At 38.0% G+C, this 14,905-nt stretch overlaps 1 protein-coding gene across 12 annotated transcripts in view; it reads left to right on the plus strand.

The window, feature by feature from the left end:
* Nucleotides 1-14,905, plus strand: part of TMEM131L (transmembrane 131 like) — a 170,345-nt gene that overhangs the window by 107,532 nt on the left and 47,908 nt on the right. For 7 of the 12 annotated variants that reach the window (XR_013417346.1, XR_013417347.1, XR_013417343.1 and 4 more), the window contains 9 exons: nt 6,339-6,416; nt 6,909-7,062; nt 8,672-8,730; nt 9,062-9,170; nt 10,342-10,438; nt 10,964-11,117; nt 11,722-11,892; nt 13,299-13,368; nt 14,470-14,587. Coding sequence is in view for 6 of the 12 variants with exons in the window: in XM_015139364.3 (XP_014994850.3) it covers nt 6,339-6,416; nt 6,909-7,062; nt 8,672-8,730; nt 9,062-9,170; nt 10,342-10,438; nt 10,964-11,117; nt 11,722-11,892; nt 13,299-13,368; nt 14,470-14,587 (1,010 nt within the window). In the remaining 6 variants the exon portion in view is untranslated. The remainder of the gene's footprint in view (nt 1-6,338; nt 6,417-6,908; nt 7,063-8,671; nt 8,731-9,061; nt 9,171-10,341; nt 10,439-10,963; nt 11,118-11,721; nt 11,893-13,298; nt 13,369-14,469; nt 14,588-14,905) is intronic. The other 5 variants (XR_013417348.1, XR_013417345.1, XM_001087466.5 and 2 more) reach the window with 1 other exon arrangement.

Consider the following 14,905-nt stretch of genomic DNA (forward strand, 5'->3'; position numbering starts at 1 on the left):
AACACAGGTGACTTCCGCTTGGCCAAACCAAAAGTTTAGATAGTACAGGGGTTATCTTATTCTCCCAGTTGCTTTTTGTCTCTTTCAGGGTTTCTGGCACACTTCAGGGGGTGGGAGGTAGTGTCCAGTAAATGATACTTCCTTTTTTCTTGGGTTCTGAACCAATCATGAAATAAAAAGAATCTGAAGTGTTTTAGGGGAAAAAAAATCTCTTGGAAACCAAAGGGGTGGTAAAGAGTTTTCTTCTAAAAGCTTTGATGTGGGAAAAATGCTTCCCCCAAGCACCTAAATTATTTGTTGTGGAATTTTATTAAATAAATGCATTAATTGTGAATGAGCACATCAATATAATCTCCCCTTTGAGGCCTACTGTGTACCCAGTGGTTTGCATATGTATCTCATTTAGCACCCATAATATTGCTGTGAATTCAATAACTTGATTTTATAGAAGAGGAAACTGAGTCTTAGAGTTGGGGAGGAATGTCCCCAGGCTTTCATGGCTGGGGTTTGATCTAAATCTGTGTTGGCTAAAGTGCTTGGCCACACTGCCTTTTCTAAAATGATGTGGATAAGGAAAAATACTACTGATATGTAGTAGCCTCTTTTTTCCTAAAAGCAAACTAATTTCAGCCACTTCCTAGGTTTTTGCAAATGTTTGCATGAGGGGGTCTGGCAGTATAGTTAGATTTTGTTTTAGTGGTTAATATCTGAGGAATGAAAGGGTAGTGGTGGTGGTGGGGGTTGAAACACAATTGCTATTTAATATCGGAGAAAAATAGCTGTACAGTACTTACTAATAGCTGAGCCTGCTGTTATGCAGGAAACACTAAATTAGGAGTTTGGTTATAGAATCTGAGTGTTATGTGGAAGGCACCCAAGATAGCTCTCGTTTTATACAAGATCATTTGCCATGTACATAATACTGTGTGTGGGGGCCACCTGCTGGAACAGTCAGATGGCTTATACAGAATCAGTGTTCCAGATGAATATATTGGCATAAGAGATTTTCTTTTTCTTTTTTTTTTTTTTTTTGAGATGGACTCTGTTGCCCAGGCTGGAATGCAGTGGTGCAATTGCAGCTCACTGCAACCTCTGCCTCTCAGGTTCAAGCAATTCTCCAGCTTCAGCCTCCCGAGCACCTGAGATTACAGGAGTGTGCCACCATGCCCGGCAAATTTTTGTATTTTTACTAGAGACAGGGTTTCATCATGTTGGACAGGCTGGTCTCAAATTCCTGACCTCGAGTGATCTACCCTCCTTGGCCTCCCAAAGTGAGATTACGGGTGTGAGCCACCGCACCTGGCCGAGATTTACTTTTATAATGACCTCTAATATTTGGCATTCAAAATTGTGAAAGGGGGGAAAGATGTCTGAGAAAAATAGAATCTAAGATTGGGACTTGTCTAAGTAATTCTTTCAGATTTCATGAGTTATAGTCCTTAAATGAAAAGGTTTCATGTGGTTATTACCAGGAACCCCATCCAGCCTCTTGTTCATTCTGTCTGGATTAATGTAGATTCTCAAATATATTAGGCTGTGCTTTACTCTTGGTGATAAGTCATCAAAATGACTTAATATATTAAGTCTGTTATTTCCTTTCCTGTTTAATTGCACACAGTCCCCCCAAATCACACCCTTCTTGTGGCCCAGGGCACTGGCAATTCCTCAGCCAGTGAAGGGAGAGGATTGCTTTCTCTCTAGTATCCAGTTCCCTAAATTCATACTTTACCACAAAACTGTGGAAATATGTGCCATACAAAAGAAGTTTTAACATTTCTATTTTCTTGACTTTTGCATTTTGTCTTGTTATGGTTTTCTAATATATATCCCTGTGTTGATGGATTTTTAGGCCTTTAGGTACCTAGGAGAAATAGATTTGGTCTATTTTGATTTGTTAAGTAAGTACTGACTGCAATTTAAAACCTGCTATTTTTTTGTTCTGTTTTTTTACCAGCTAGCCCCAAGATCTTTGGTAAGTCTCTTAACCCCTCCAAGCCACAATTTCCCCCGTCTTCTAAAAGGGGATAATACTTCATATGAAGTAGTATGAAATATATAAACTATATTAGTACTTTCAATGAAGACTACTTAAGAAAAAGTTGTTTATAGAGTTACTTTTTCTTTTTTCTATATAAAATGTCTGATCTGATTTGTTAAAGGAGTATAGGAGGTTTCAAAACTAGAAAATTAGGTTTTTGTTTGTTTTTCCTGTCTAATCAGCCCAGGCTTACTCTGGATGAGGGCGTGTCCTGTTGTCACACAGTGTGCTCGGTTGGGGACAGTGGGGGAACTTGTAACCCTAGTGTGTGGTTGCTCCCTGGCTAATATTTTAGTTAGAGTTTCTTTTTTATCAAGATAACATTGCCATTGTTTTGTTCTTTTCTTTTCTTTTCTTTTTTTTTTTTTTGAAGACAGAGTCTTGCACTGTCACCCAGGCTGGAGTGCAGTGGCCTGATCTCGGCTCACTGCAAGTTCTGACTCCTGGGTTCATGCCATTCTCCTGCCTCAGCCTCTTGAGTAGCTGGGACTACAGGCATCCACCACCATGCCCGGCTAAGTTTTTGTATTTTTAGTAGAGATGGGGTTTCACTGTGTTAGCCAGGATGGTCTTGATCTCCTGACCTCATGATCCGTCTGCCTTGGCCTCCCAGAGTGCTGGGATTACTGGCATGGGCCACCGCGCCCAGCCCAATTGTTTTGTTCTTTTGAGGAAGACAGATACGAACTTGAAACTTTTATGTTTAGAAAAATTAGCATACTTGTAAAGGGCAGTTTGGAGGTGCTAGAACTCCCCCTTGTGGGATTCTGAAATATGTCCTATAGCAAATGAAACAAAATAGTGATTTTTTTAAATGCCTCTCACTAAGAGAAGAATCTTAATTAAAATGGCAAGTTATAACTACATCCATCCAGAGATTTACTAAGAATGACAAAATATTAGGTTTTAAATCACAGTAAATCACTGTGCAATATAGGGTTGTTAATTATGTCGAAAACTGTTAATACGATGGTGAATTTTTAACATCTTTTCATTTGAAGAAATATTGTAGGGTAGAGAATTGCCATGTCAGGTTAAGACCTTAACATAGTTAAATTGTTATCCATTTCTTTTAAAAAAACAAAAAACAAAAAACTTAGTTATAAATGTGTACTCTAAGTGTGTTGAGATTTTTTCTTCAAACGTTTTTTGAAAGTTTCAGATCAGAAATACACACTGTCAGGTTTTTGTTGTCCTTTTATTTTGTAGGCACCATTTACTGTTTTCTGTTTCTTGCCCTTTTCAAGTTTCTCTTGCCCTTTTCAAGCCAATTCCGTAGCATCTGTGGCTGTGTGCCCACCTCTGTCCATTCACCAGCTGTTTATTGAGTGCTGATGAAGTGATAGGCATTGTGCATTCTAAGCACAAGATGCTTAGAATTCCCTGGGGAAGATAGACCTTGACCAGGTTGTTGTGGGAAGTGTTACAAAAGGTCAGTTAGAAGTTGCTGTGGTGTCTGAAAGGGATATTTAAGCTGGGACATGAAGCATAAATCAGATTTAGCTAGGTGGAGAGGTGGGTGGGTTGGGGGAGTGGGTACAAAGCAAAGGGACAGAAAATTCAAAGGTGGTGAGGCAAGCAGAGCAGAAACTAGACCAGTGAGGTTGGAGCATGCACAGGGAGGTTGAGACTAGGCAGGTGCCGGAGTTTTATAGCTACAGCAGAGGATTTGGGGCTTTTGCCAAGTGATAAGTCTTTGAAGAGTTTTAAACAAATAGTGGCATGACCAGATTTATATATGGGCAAACTCACTCTTGATGCAGTGTGGAGAATGGAGTGGAAAGGGCAGAGGTGGATGCAGGGAGACTAGGAGGAAGTTACTGCACCATAATTTTTTTCTGTAGTTTAGTGTTGTTAGAGTATTTACTTTGACTTTGTGGGCTTTACAGTCTCTGTTGCAAGTACTGAACTCTGCCATCGTAGCATGAAAGCAACAGTAGACAGTCCATAAAGGAATAGGCATGGCTGTGTTCCAGTAAAACTTTGTTTACAAAAACAAGCAGCAAACTGGATTTAACCTGTGGGCATAGTTTGCCAACCCCTGATATCTGGGGTATTACGCAAGAGGAGAAGTGAGTGGGTTTAAGGGCTCATGAAGGAGGTATAATCAGTGTGACTTGGTTATGGATTTCTTTGAGAGTAAGTGAGAAGGTGAAATGAACGTGGTTTTTGGCCGGGTGTGGTGGCTCATGCCTGTAATCCCAGCACTTTGGGAGGCCGAGGCGGGTGGATCACGAGGCCAGGAGATCGAGACCATCCTGGTTAATACGGTGAAATCCCATCTCTACTAAAAAAAAACAAAAAAAAAAACAAGCACCTGTAGTCCTGGCTAATTGGGAGGCTGAGACAGGAGAATGGCGTGAACCCAGGAGGCGGAGCTTGCAGTGAGCCGAGATTGCACCACTGCACTCCATCCTGGGCGACAGAGCAAGACTCCGTCTCAAAAAATAAAATAAAATAAAAATCAGTTTCAGAAAGTGGGCTTTTTCTGTTTATGTCTTTGATGTTGGGATTTGTTCACAAACAAATTTAAAAATCTGGTTCTTCAGGCTGGTGTATTGGTGCACACCTGTAATCCCAGCACTTTAGGAGGCCAAGGTGTGTGGATTGCTTGAGCCTAGGAGTTCAAAACCAGCCTGGGCAACATGGTGAAGCTCCATCTCTACAAAAAATACACAAATTAACCGTGTGTGGTGGTGCATGCCTATAGTCCCAGCTACCTGGGAGGCTGAGGTGGGAAGTTGGCTTGAGCCTGGGAGGTGGAGGTGGCAAGAGCCGAGACTGCACTGTCTGACTTCAGCTGGACAACAGAGTGAGACGCTGTCTCAAAAAAAAAAAAACAACAACAACAAAAATGGTTAAGATTTTAGATTCATTTTACAAATCATATTTTTCTGTTTAAGAATACTAGCAGATATGAACAATGATTTCTTTAAAAGAGTGTTTAATGTTTGGTCCCATTTACAAACTTAATTAAACTCCTTAAACATTTTTACTGCATTAAAAAGATATTTTAAGAAAAAGAATAAAAGAGTCATGGCTCACTACAGCATTGACCTCCTGGGCTCAGTCAATCCTCCCATCACAGCCTTCCTAGTAGCTGGGACTACAAGCGCACATCACCATGCCTGGCTAATTTTGGTATTTTTTCTAGTAGAGACAGGGTTTTGCCGTGTCGCCTAGGCTGGTCTCCAACTCCTGGGCTCCAGTGATCCACCGGCTTTGGCCTCCTAAAGTGCCGGGATTACAGACGTGAACCACTACTGTGCCTGACTTATTCCTTTTTTCTGTAGTTTAATTGCCTGAATGACAATTGAAGTAGTTTAAAATGTATTCTTACATAATGTACTTGGGTAAGTCTTATAAATCTAACAAACGTAATTGTAGTGATTCTTTTTAGTAATGCATGTTTCCTGGGTTTTTTAGTAGATATTCACTATTAAGCCAGCCTAGGCTTTGGAGAGTGCCTTCTTACCTTGCCGAGATTTGATGTTTGGCCTGTGGCTCCCGGGTGGAGTACCTTTTTGGAATCACTATGCCAGAGACATTAAACTTAACGAAAGAGGAAGGCTCATAACCCATGTCTTTTAGATTCACATACTGCGCTAAGTTTTTGCTGTATTCACATGCCTGTAGCCCCCACCCTCCTACCCAAGGTGGTATCCCTTGATTGGATTTTTCATTTTCCTTTTCTTAAATGTGTGTTGACATCATCCCAGGTGGCTGTTAAGATCTTTAAATTTGACAGAGTCCTGCATTCTTTTTATATACTTTTGTCTCTTTCATCCATAGCTCTTCCCTGTTAAAAATGATAGTCAACTGAATTTTGGACATCTCTCTCTCTTTTTTTTTTTGGTCTAAGTTGAGGGTCATGGTTTCTAGGTCATGGTACTGATGGAAGGCACACTTAGAATTTTGTTACTTTGTAAACCTACTTTAAAATAACAAACTCCTGTGTTTAAACAAAATTTTCAACAAACATTAGAAATGCTGTGTATATTTAGAACATATTCATCTGCTTATAGGTGTAATAAGGAATTTTCATGTTGCCTGAGGAAGGACTTACAATTTTCATTAGAATGTAAGCTCAGTGACAGTCCTGAGAACAGATTTCTCTGTTTAGCTTACTGTTGTATATCCACTAGAAAGAATAATGTCCATCATTTAGCAGATACTCAAATATTTATTGAATAAATGAAAAAGTGTAGTTTCTGAATACATGATAGATTGTTTATTATTAGTGTGAGATTGAGCCTTTTACTTACTTTTAAGTTCTTTTCCTCCTTTTTTCTTCTTTTAGGCAGAAACCACTAATACTAGCCTCTTGCAAGTACAACTGGAATGCAGTTTACATAATAAAGTGTGTCAGCAATTAAAGGTAAAATAAAATATGTAGTGTTTTCTCTCTGCTTTCCTTCCTTCCTCTTTGCTTAAAAATAAAACACAAGGCCAGGTGCAGTGGCTCATGCCTGTAATCCCAGCACTTTGGGAGGCCGAGCTGGGTGGATCACGAGGTCAGGAGATCAAGACCATCCTGGCTAACCTGGTGAAACCCCGTGTCTACTAAAAATCCAAAAAGCTTAGCCAGGCGTGGTGGCAGGCGCCTGCAGTCCCAGCTACTTGGGAGGCTGAGGCAGGAGAATGGCATGAACTCGGGAGGCGGAGCTTGCAGTGAGCCAAGATTGCGCCACTTCACTCCAGCCTGGGTGACAGAGCCAGACTCCATCTCAAAAAAAATAAAACACAAAACAGTATATTCTGTTCTCATACATGTGCTGTTACGTGAAATGCTTTTCCTTTCCTCCATAGTTTGAAACCACAAAGTTGAGATGATTTTTCTTTCCTTTTTTCCTCCTTCCTCCAATCTCAGAGTTGTTACCTGGAATCTGATGATGTTTTGCGTCTACAAATGAGCATAATGGTAACAACCGAAAACTCTTCGAAAGAATTTGAAGAAAACACACAAGATTTGTTAGATCATCTCTCTATTGTTTACGTAGCTACAGATAAATCTGAGACCTCAGGTAAGGTGGGATGTTTAAAATTTTTCATTATATTTTGATCAGTCTGCATCATCGTTCTGTATAGCATTTATGTATAGATTGTATCGTAGCAAACCAAGACAAATAACCTTTGCTTTAATTGTTAAGCGATTGTAGTAGTAACTGGTTCTCAACCTGCAACTGCTAAGAAGGCTGTATCATTTTGGGGAGAAGTTAAGTAACAACTACAAACTGCTCTGAGTTTCCTTAGGGATAATTTTTCTTGATGTTTGGAGACAGTAAGCAAATTATGTGGGCATGACAGTTTAATGTAAATATTTACAAAGTATTTGAAGTCTTGGGTTTCTTGTTCCACTTTTAATGATTTGCCTAAGCTCAGTTAACCACATCATGCTGTTTTGTATTTTAAATAGCTAACAGGCTGCTGTTGTTCCTGGATGCTTGACAAGTTCAGTAGAATTTTAGTGTTCAGTTTTATGAATTTTATCTTTGGAAATGTGTGTCCTACTTATCAGAAATAAATGCATTCATCTGTTTAACTTCCTAAGAACTTTATGTGATCCATCAAATTCATAATATAGAATATACTAGTATCTTTTGGTTATCAAGACTCTTCTGAATGTGACTCTATATATGTATTTGTATTCAAAGAAAGGATAGCTTTTATTCTTTGTTTTTTGTTGTTGTTGTTGTTGTTTGGTTTTATTTCTGTTTTTGTTTTTTTTAGACAGGATTTTGCTCTGTAGCCCAGGCGGGAGTGCAGAGATGTGATCTTGGCTCACTGCAACCTCAAACTCCTGGGCTCAAGCAATCCTGCCACCTTGGCCTCCCAAGTAGCTGGGTCCACAGGCGCACACCACTATGCCTGGCTACTTTAAACATTGTTTTTTTTTTTTTTTTTTGTAGAGCCAGGGTCTCCCTGTGTTGCTCAGGATAGTCTTGAACTCCTGGGCTCAAACAATCCTCCCCTCTTGGCCTCCCAGAGTTCTGGGATTGCAAGCATGAGCCACCCTGCCCTGCCTTGGCAGTCTTAATTGGTCAAACAGCATTTACCTTTCAGTCTTCAGAGCTGGCTGTGGTGGTGCTGGATCAGCAGGCGAGCTCTCCTGTCCTCGGTGCTTGGTGATTCTCATAACCGCCAGGTGAACGTACGTGTGGGGCAGATCCCTGACCCGTGGGGACCATTTCTGTTGCTGAGGGCTAAAAGGAAGCCTGAAACCCGAGATCTCAGAATTTTCTTCTTTCCAAATGTGGTTGTCTAAATGAGGAAATGAGGGGCTTTCTAATCAACAGGAGAACATAGCTTTATTTGAAGTCATCCAGTTCGTTAAGTTCATCCAGAAGTGCATTGTATGACCCTAAACTCAGAATTTTGCTCCTGGTAGTTCCTCATCATTTAGAGGGCTTAGGTTGGTAGGCATTTTTATAAGGATCTTTTTTCTTGTGATTAGGAAAAAAAAAAAAAAAAAGCTCCTAGTTTTGACTTCGGTTTTGAGAAATAAGTTAACATTTTTTATAGAAATGTGTAATGTGATATTTTAGTTACTACTACATGAAGGTGTGAGAATGAGATGGCTGTTTTAATTTCTGATTAAATACTCTGTTTTAATACTCTGATTCTTTTGGACAGATGATTCAGCAGTAAATATGTATATATTACATTCAGGAAACAGCCTTATATGGATACAGGTAATTGTAAATGCTTACCCAAAGTAAATTTTGAAATTGCAAGTGTGCATTTAATTGTAGAATATGAGGGCTTTTCAGGAACAGAGACAGTTCTCAGAAGAGACAGAAGCACTATCTCTGTTCTCTTTTTCTTTAACGTAAGCCCCTTTGCCCTTGCTTGAACCTCTGTTTGTATGAAGATTGTCAGCATCCCCTCCATATGGTTATGGCACAGATGCTGAGCAGTTGCTATGTATGGCTGGTCTGTGCGATTTATTCTAACAGTTGATTCAAACTGGATAAATACTCTCCCAGCTGAGAGTAGTAATGTGAGACTTTTCTTCTGTTTCAGGATATACGCCATTTCTCACAGAGAGATGCTCTGTCTCTGCAGTTTGAACCAGTACTACTACCTACTTCTACAACAAACTTTACAAAAATTGCTTCTTTTACCTGCAGAGGTACAGATTTTTAAACAGATTGTCGTTTGACTTTTGTTATCTTGTTGTCATCATGGCAACTCTTTCTATAACTACAGATTAGGCATGGTTTCAAAAAAGTGAAGTGAACGCATTTGATTTCAAGAAGTCCCAGCCTCAGTGGTTCTAAGATAGTGTGATGTAGAAACTATTGTTGATGCCACTTTTATTCTGCCACATATGTAGGATTTTGAGTTTAAAGCTTAATATTCTCTGTAGATAATGATTAGGAAGGAAAGCACTGTTATGTTTCTGATGAGAGTCTAAATATGCAGGCTGTTTTCGAGGGAAAATTGGCAATCTCTATGAAAATTTAAAATGCACATATATGCTCTTTGATCCTTAATTCTAGTTTTAAGAGTTTATCCTCCAGATATGTGTGTATTCAAAACTGTACCTATAGAAATGTGTGTGTGTGAGGACAGAAGAGCTGAACACCTGTGTTCAGATGTGAGAGAGTGTTCAGAAACATGCATGAACAGTGATGTGAGCAGCGTGTGTACATTTAATTTTTTTTAGAGGATATCTGTGTACTTATACATGCACAGAACACCTGGAAGGATGTTGGAGAAACTGCTAACAGCTGCCTCCTCTAAGATAATTGGGAGTCAGGTTGAAGAAAGGTAGACTTTATTTTCACATTTTTTGTTAGTGTTCGAATTTTTAAAAACATATATATAACTTTTAAAAAGTTGGTTATTAGCATCAGAGAGTTAAGAATTGAACACAAGTGACTTAGGATTATGACCTAAATCAAGGAGAGCTTAAAGGTATTATTTTCATCAATCAGCAGTGCTTTCAAATACAGCTCGCTTTCTGCTGGTCAGCTCCCTTTTGCTGTTTAGGTTTTATTCCTTTCTTGCTCGTGCCTCCACACATTCCCCCTTACTCTGCCAAGTGAGCTTCTTGTTTCACTTTAGTCATTTCTGGTAAAGAAGTTGGTTTTAAAAAGTGTGGCTTTCTGGATAATTGGTAACAAAGAAGATGACAGGAACATTTGAGAAAGTAGTTACCTTTTATGTCTGATTTGCTATTTTAATGGAGACAGAAAAGTGAATAAAAAGTTGTAAATAAACAAGACGTAGGTCTTTTGTTCAGGCTTAATGAAAGAAAAGGTACTTAAGCTTCACATTTATTTCTTTATACCACAAAGCAGCTACATCCTGTGACAGTGGAATTATAGAAGATGTGAGAAAAACAACACGCACTCCAACACTAAAAGCATGCCTCTTCTCTTCTGTGGCTCAGGGGTAGGTGACTTCCACTTTCCCTGAAATCTTATGTTGTTGTTGTTGTTGTTTTCCCCTCTAGAAATGGTTTAAAAATATACTGATAGGACTCGTATGATTCTCTCTCTCTCTGGCCTTGCCGCCCCTTGCCTTCGCACTGCTAACAGGCAGTGAAAGGGATATTAGCTGAATGGGGAAAAGGAAGTGAAATAATTCAGTTTATGAAATAGGTTCAGTGTCAGGCATCCCAGATATGTGAAAAGCGTACATGTTCACATGGTGTTTCTGAGTTGACTTCAGGTCTGGTTTGGCCCTGACGACCTCTGTGAGCTGTGCTGGACACAGCCTGGTTGCTTCCCCCTGGCTTCTAGTTGCTCCCCATGTGAGCCAGAAGGTTGAAGGAGGTGATTGCTGAGGTCGTCTCTGGTGCTAGCTTTCATTTAGTAACGTTTTATGATGCTCCTGTTTTTGCAGTTAGAGGCTTATAAGAGGACTGACTGTTGTCCCACACTCAGGGCTGATAGCATGCATGTCCTCTGTTCACAGGTATTTTAGAATGGACTCTTCTGCAACCCAGTTTCACATAGAGACTCGTGAGAGCACATCAGGACTTTGGTCAATATGGTACCGCAACCATTTTGACCGTAGTGTTGTATTAAATGATGTGTTTGTTTCCAGGGAGACCAAGCACATTTTAAAGGTACATACAGTATTTTTTCCCCGAAGTTTTAGTTTATTTTAAGCTTTGTTTAAGGTCAGATGCTGTGAAATTATTTCTATAAAATAATAAAAAATATTCCAATGCTATGAAATTATTTAAATAAAATTTAATTTTAACTTATGATTTTTAAAACATGTATTTTTCTTTTGACATTTTCAGAATTACTTTTAGGAGATTTCTCTTTCTCTCTTTTTAAAAAACTTTTTTTAAAAGAACTCAAAGGGACCAGGATATAACCTTTCAAAATATTTGCTGTTACCATTATTCAAAAATATTATGTATATGGTTTGTTCTAAAAAGGTTATATTTAGTTAAAATGAGCCTGGTTCATGATAAAATAGTAGGGTTAAATATCACTTACTGAAATTTCAAGATTATTTTTGTGAAATTTAAAACAGTGTCATCTTTAAGCATTATTTGTAACCTATCATTTCTATAAAAATATTGCAAATTTTGATCTGGAAATAACTGAGTAAAGTCATACTTTCTGAAATATAGAAGAACGTTAGCATCATACTTTATAAAGATTTTAATCATAATTAGTGTTAGGAAAAGTAATTTCTCTTGCTTCTTTTCTTTTTAGATTCTGAATTTCACTGGCCCTTTATTTCTACCTCCAGGCTGTTGGAATATATTTTCTTTGAAACTTGCTGTTAAAGACATTGCCATAAATCTATTCACCAATGTATTTTTGACTACAAACATAGGTGCCATTTTTGCAATACCTCTACAGATTTATTCAGCACCAAACAAGGTATTTTCTACAATACGATATGTGTGTTACAGTTTTCTTAATTACTGTTGTTTTTTATTAATCTTTAGTGCTTGAGTTTTATTAACTGGGTTAAGCTCATGTTCTTTAAGGCTAAGAAACTGAAGGGTATTACCAGGCCAGTCTTGGATGATAAATTGTTCAGATATAGAAATCTTTATTTGGAAAGAGTTTTCTTTTTTATAAAGTAATTTGAAGTTCTTGAATGAAATAAGGCATGACCAATAGATTAATAGATATAATTTTCATTTATTTCCAAAATTTGTAGAGCAATGAATATGTGTTAGCTATAGAAAACACAGTTTGGTTTTTAGTACATACTTGCAATGACTTAAAAAATTAGATTGTTAAATGCTTTATTTGGATCTCTTCTAAGTGACTCTCAGTTGCCCGTAATCCTTGAATTTCCTTAGTGGGCCAAGTCTAAAGCCTGAAAAGATTCACAATTAAGAAAATGCTTTCTGAAATCTGGGTAAATTGTATTTAATTTAGACTGTCTTAAATATGTCTCTTTTTTCTTTAATATTTATTTCTTTTCATTTGGTTATTATTTTTGCTTCTTTTTGCTCCAAGCTATTTTGTATAACTCTGGGTTCTGGTTTTTCTATGCAACATTCATGCAACCATCTTTATTTTTTTCTCACTTACAGTATGGATCTTTCATAGTTAGAAATGTCTCATGCTTAACTAGTTGAAAGCATGCAGATAGGAATTCTAAAATTAAGCAGAGTGTAAGGTTAATTCCATTTATCCATATTTCGAGCAGGGGTGGTTTCTTAGAAATTTTTTTTTCTATTCAAGAGATGCATATCAGCAGAGTGACTGTGAGAGCAGCAGGCAGGTTTCAGGTGTATGTGGAAGTCATGTGTCTGTACTCTCCATACCTGTAGGAAATGGGAAAGTAAATGTCCTGAATAGCTAGGAGTTATAGATCAGCGTACTGTTTCCCAGAAGATTAGGGTTCAGTTAAATTAAAAAAAAAAAAAACCTCTAACCCCTGAGAATGTCCTGAGACTAATTTAATCTTTAAAATTTTTTTTTTTTTTTTTTTTTTTTTTACAGCTAGGGTCTCACTGTGTTGCCCAGGCTTCAGTGCAGCCATGTGATCATAATCTTTCATTCAGATGGCAATTTCGTGTCTTGTGGGCCCAAGGGTCATTCTTGTTATTGATTATTGTGCGTGCAGAATCCACTCAGTGACCCTCCTAGGGAGAGACAGTTCAGATTTCTCTGAAAATCCCTAAAAAATTAGAAAGTAACTTTTTGGCTCGTGGTTAAAGGGAAGTTCACTGAGGTGCAGGCCAATGTCTGCTTTGAATTTTAGTGCATTGGGATTTTTATGTTTAGTGCTGTGTTTTAAGTTATTCATATATTACTTTTCAATCTAGGAAGGGAGTCTGGGTTTTGAAGTGATAGCACATTGTGGCATGCATTATTTCATGGGAAAATCAAAAGCAGGTAAGTATTTTGCTCTTAGGCTTTCTGTAGAACTCTAGTTTGGGGGATGGGAAGTAGTGAGGAAAATTAGCATTTGTCAATGGAATAATTAGTTCTATAAAGGTAATTGCATCATATTCTGTAGAGAGGATGATCATTAACAGAATGACTTAAAATTGTTAAGAACCCTCCAGAAACACCTGGGGTACTTGTGTAAAGAATGCCCCCTTATTATCTAGTAGTTTGTACTTCCGCAAGGGATTTTTTTTTCAAATAACATTGTTTGATCATCATAGCACCCATAGGAAAAATTGGAAGATTCTGATTCTTTTGTAAAAGAACTGACTAGAAGTTAGTAAAAATAACTTGGAATTGTATTTGAGGACTTCAGTTATAGGAGTGTAAACATCTTGCAGAGGGTGCTGGTTGTGATTTGAGACTGAAGGGCCTTAGTGTTGGGGTCCAAGCTGTTTCTTTTGGGTTGTTTTTTTGTGTTTTTTTTGTTTGTTTGTTTGTTTTTGTCTTGATTTATAAAGATATTTAAGGAGCGTTTTAAAGTATAGATTTTTTTTTTTTTTTTATATTAAAGATTCCCACCTCTCCTTCCTGATACCCTCCTTAGGAAGACAGAACAAATCTGTTGGTAGAATGAGGTGAACAATAGACCAGTTGTAAACATGCACCTTCTCTAGGATCGGCTCCTGGTCTGTGCCCCCTTTCAAGAACTACTGTTTTCTCTCAGCACTGTAGATGGTGACCTGGAAGACTTGTTGATGATTAGCATGTGTGTGGAAGGAGTTTCACATTTTAGATTTAAAGCTGTTAAAAATGTTCCAAGTATAATTTTGTTTCAGGCTGTATTCATGAGCCATGTGTCTTTTACGTTACTACCTTTACATAATTCAATTTAGTTTTGTTTTACGACATGTTTGTTTAATTTGATATCATTTACCATTGAGTTAGAGGGACTTTTAATTAATAAGCAGCAGAGGACTGAGGTGGCATTTATTAACCCTACAGTCCTCTCAGTTTAAGAAGTTTAATATTCAGCCCTTGGCATTATTTACTTAAGTGAATTATGTTTTCTGTAAATCTAAATATGGAATCTGATCTAACTTTTAGGAAATCCTAATTGGAATGGGAGCCTTTCTCTCGATCAGTCTACTTGGGATGTGGATTCTGAACTTGCAAATAAATTGTATGAAAGATGGAAGAAATATAAAAATGGTGACGTCTGCAAGTATGTCTCCACCGTCTTCTTTTTTGTTCAGTAGTGGGGAGACACTGCTATGGTAGTCCCTCCTTACCTGCGGGGATACATTCTAAGACCCCCACCCCCACCCCACCGTGGATACCTGAAACTGTAGCAAACCCTATATACGATGCATGAGTTTATTTTTCCTTTATCATAATTTCACAAATAGAAGATTCGTTCTTACTGTAAATCTTAGCAGTCTCAGCATACAATTTTTTTCTATTAAGTCAACAACTTTTCACCCTTTTGGGTAAAAGGAAGCATTTTATGGCTTCTCTTTGGCATATTTGAATTGTCAGCATC

This window comes from Macaca mulatta, chromosome 5 (assembly GCF_049350105.2).
Source record: "Macaca mulatta isolate MMU2019108-1 chromosome 5, T2T-MMU8v2.0, whole genome shotgun sequence".
NCBI lineage: Eukaryota > Metazoa > Chordata > Mammalia > Primates > Cercopithecidae > Macaca > Macaca mulatta.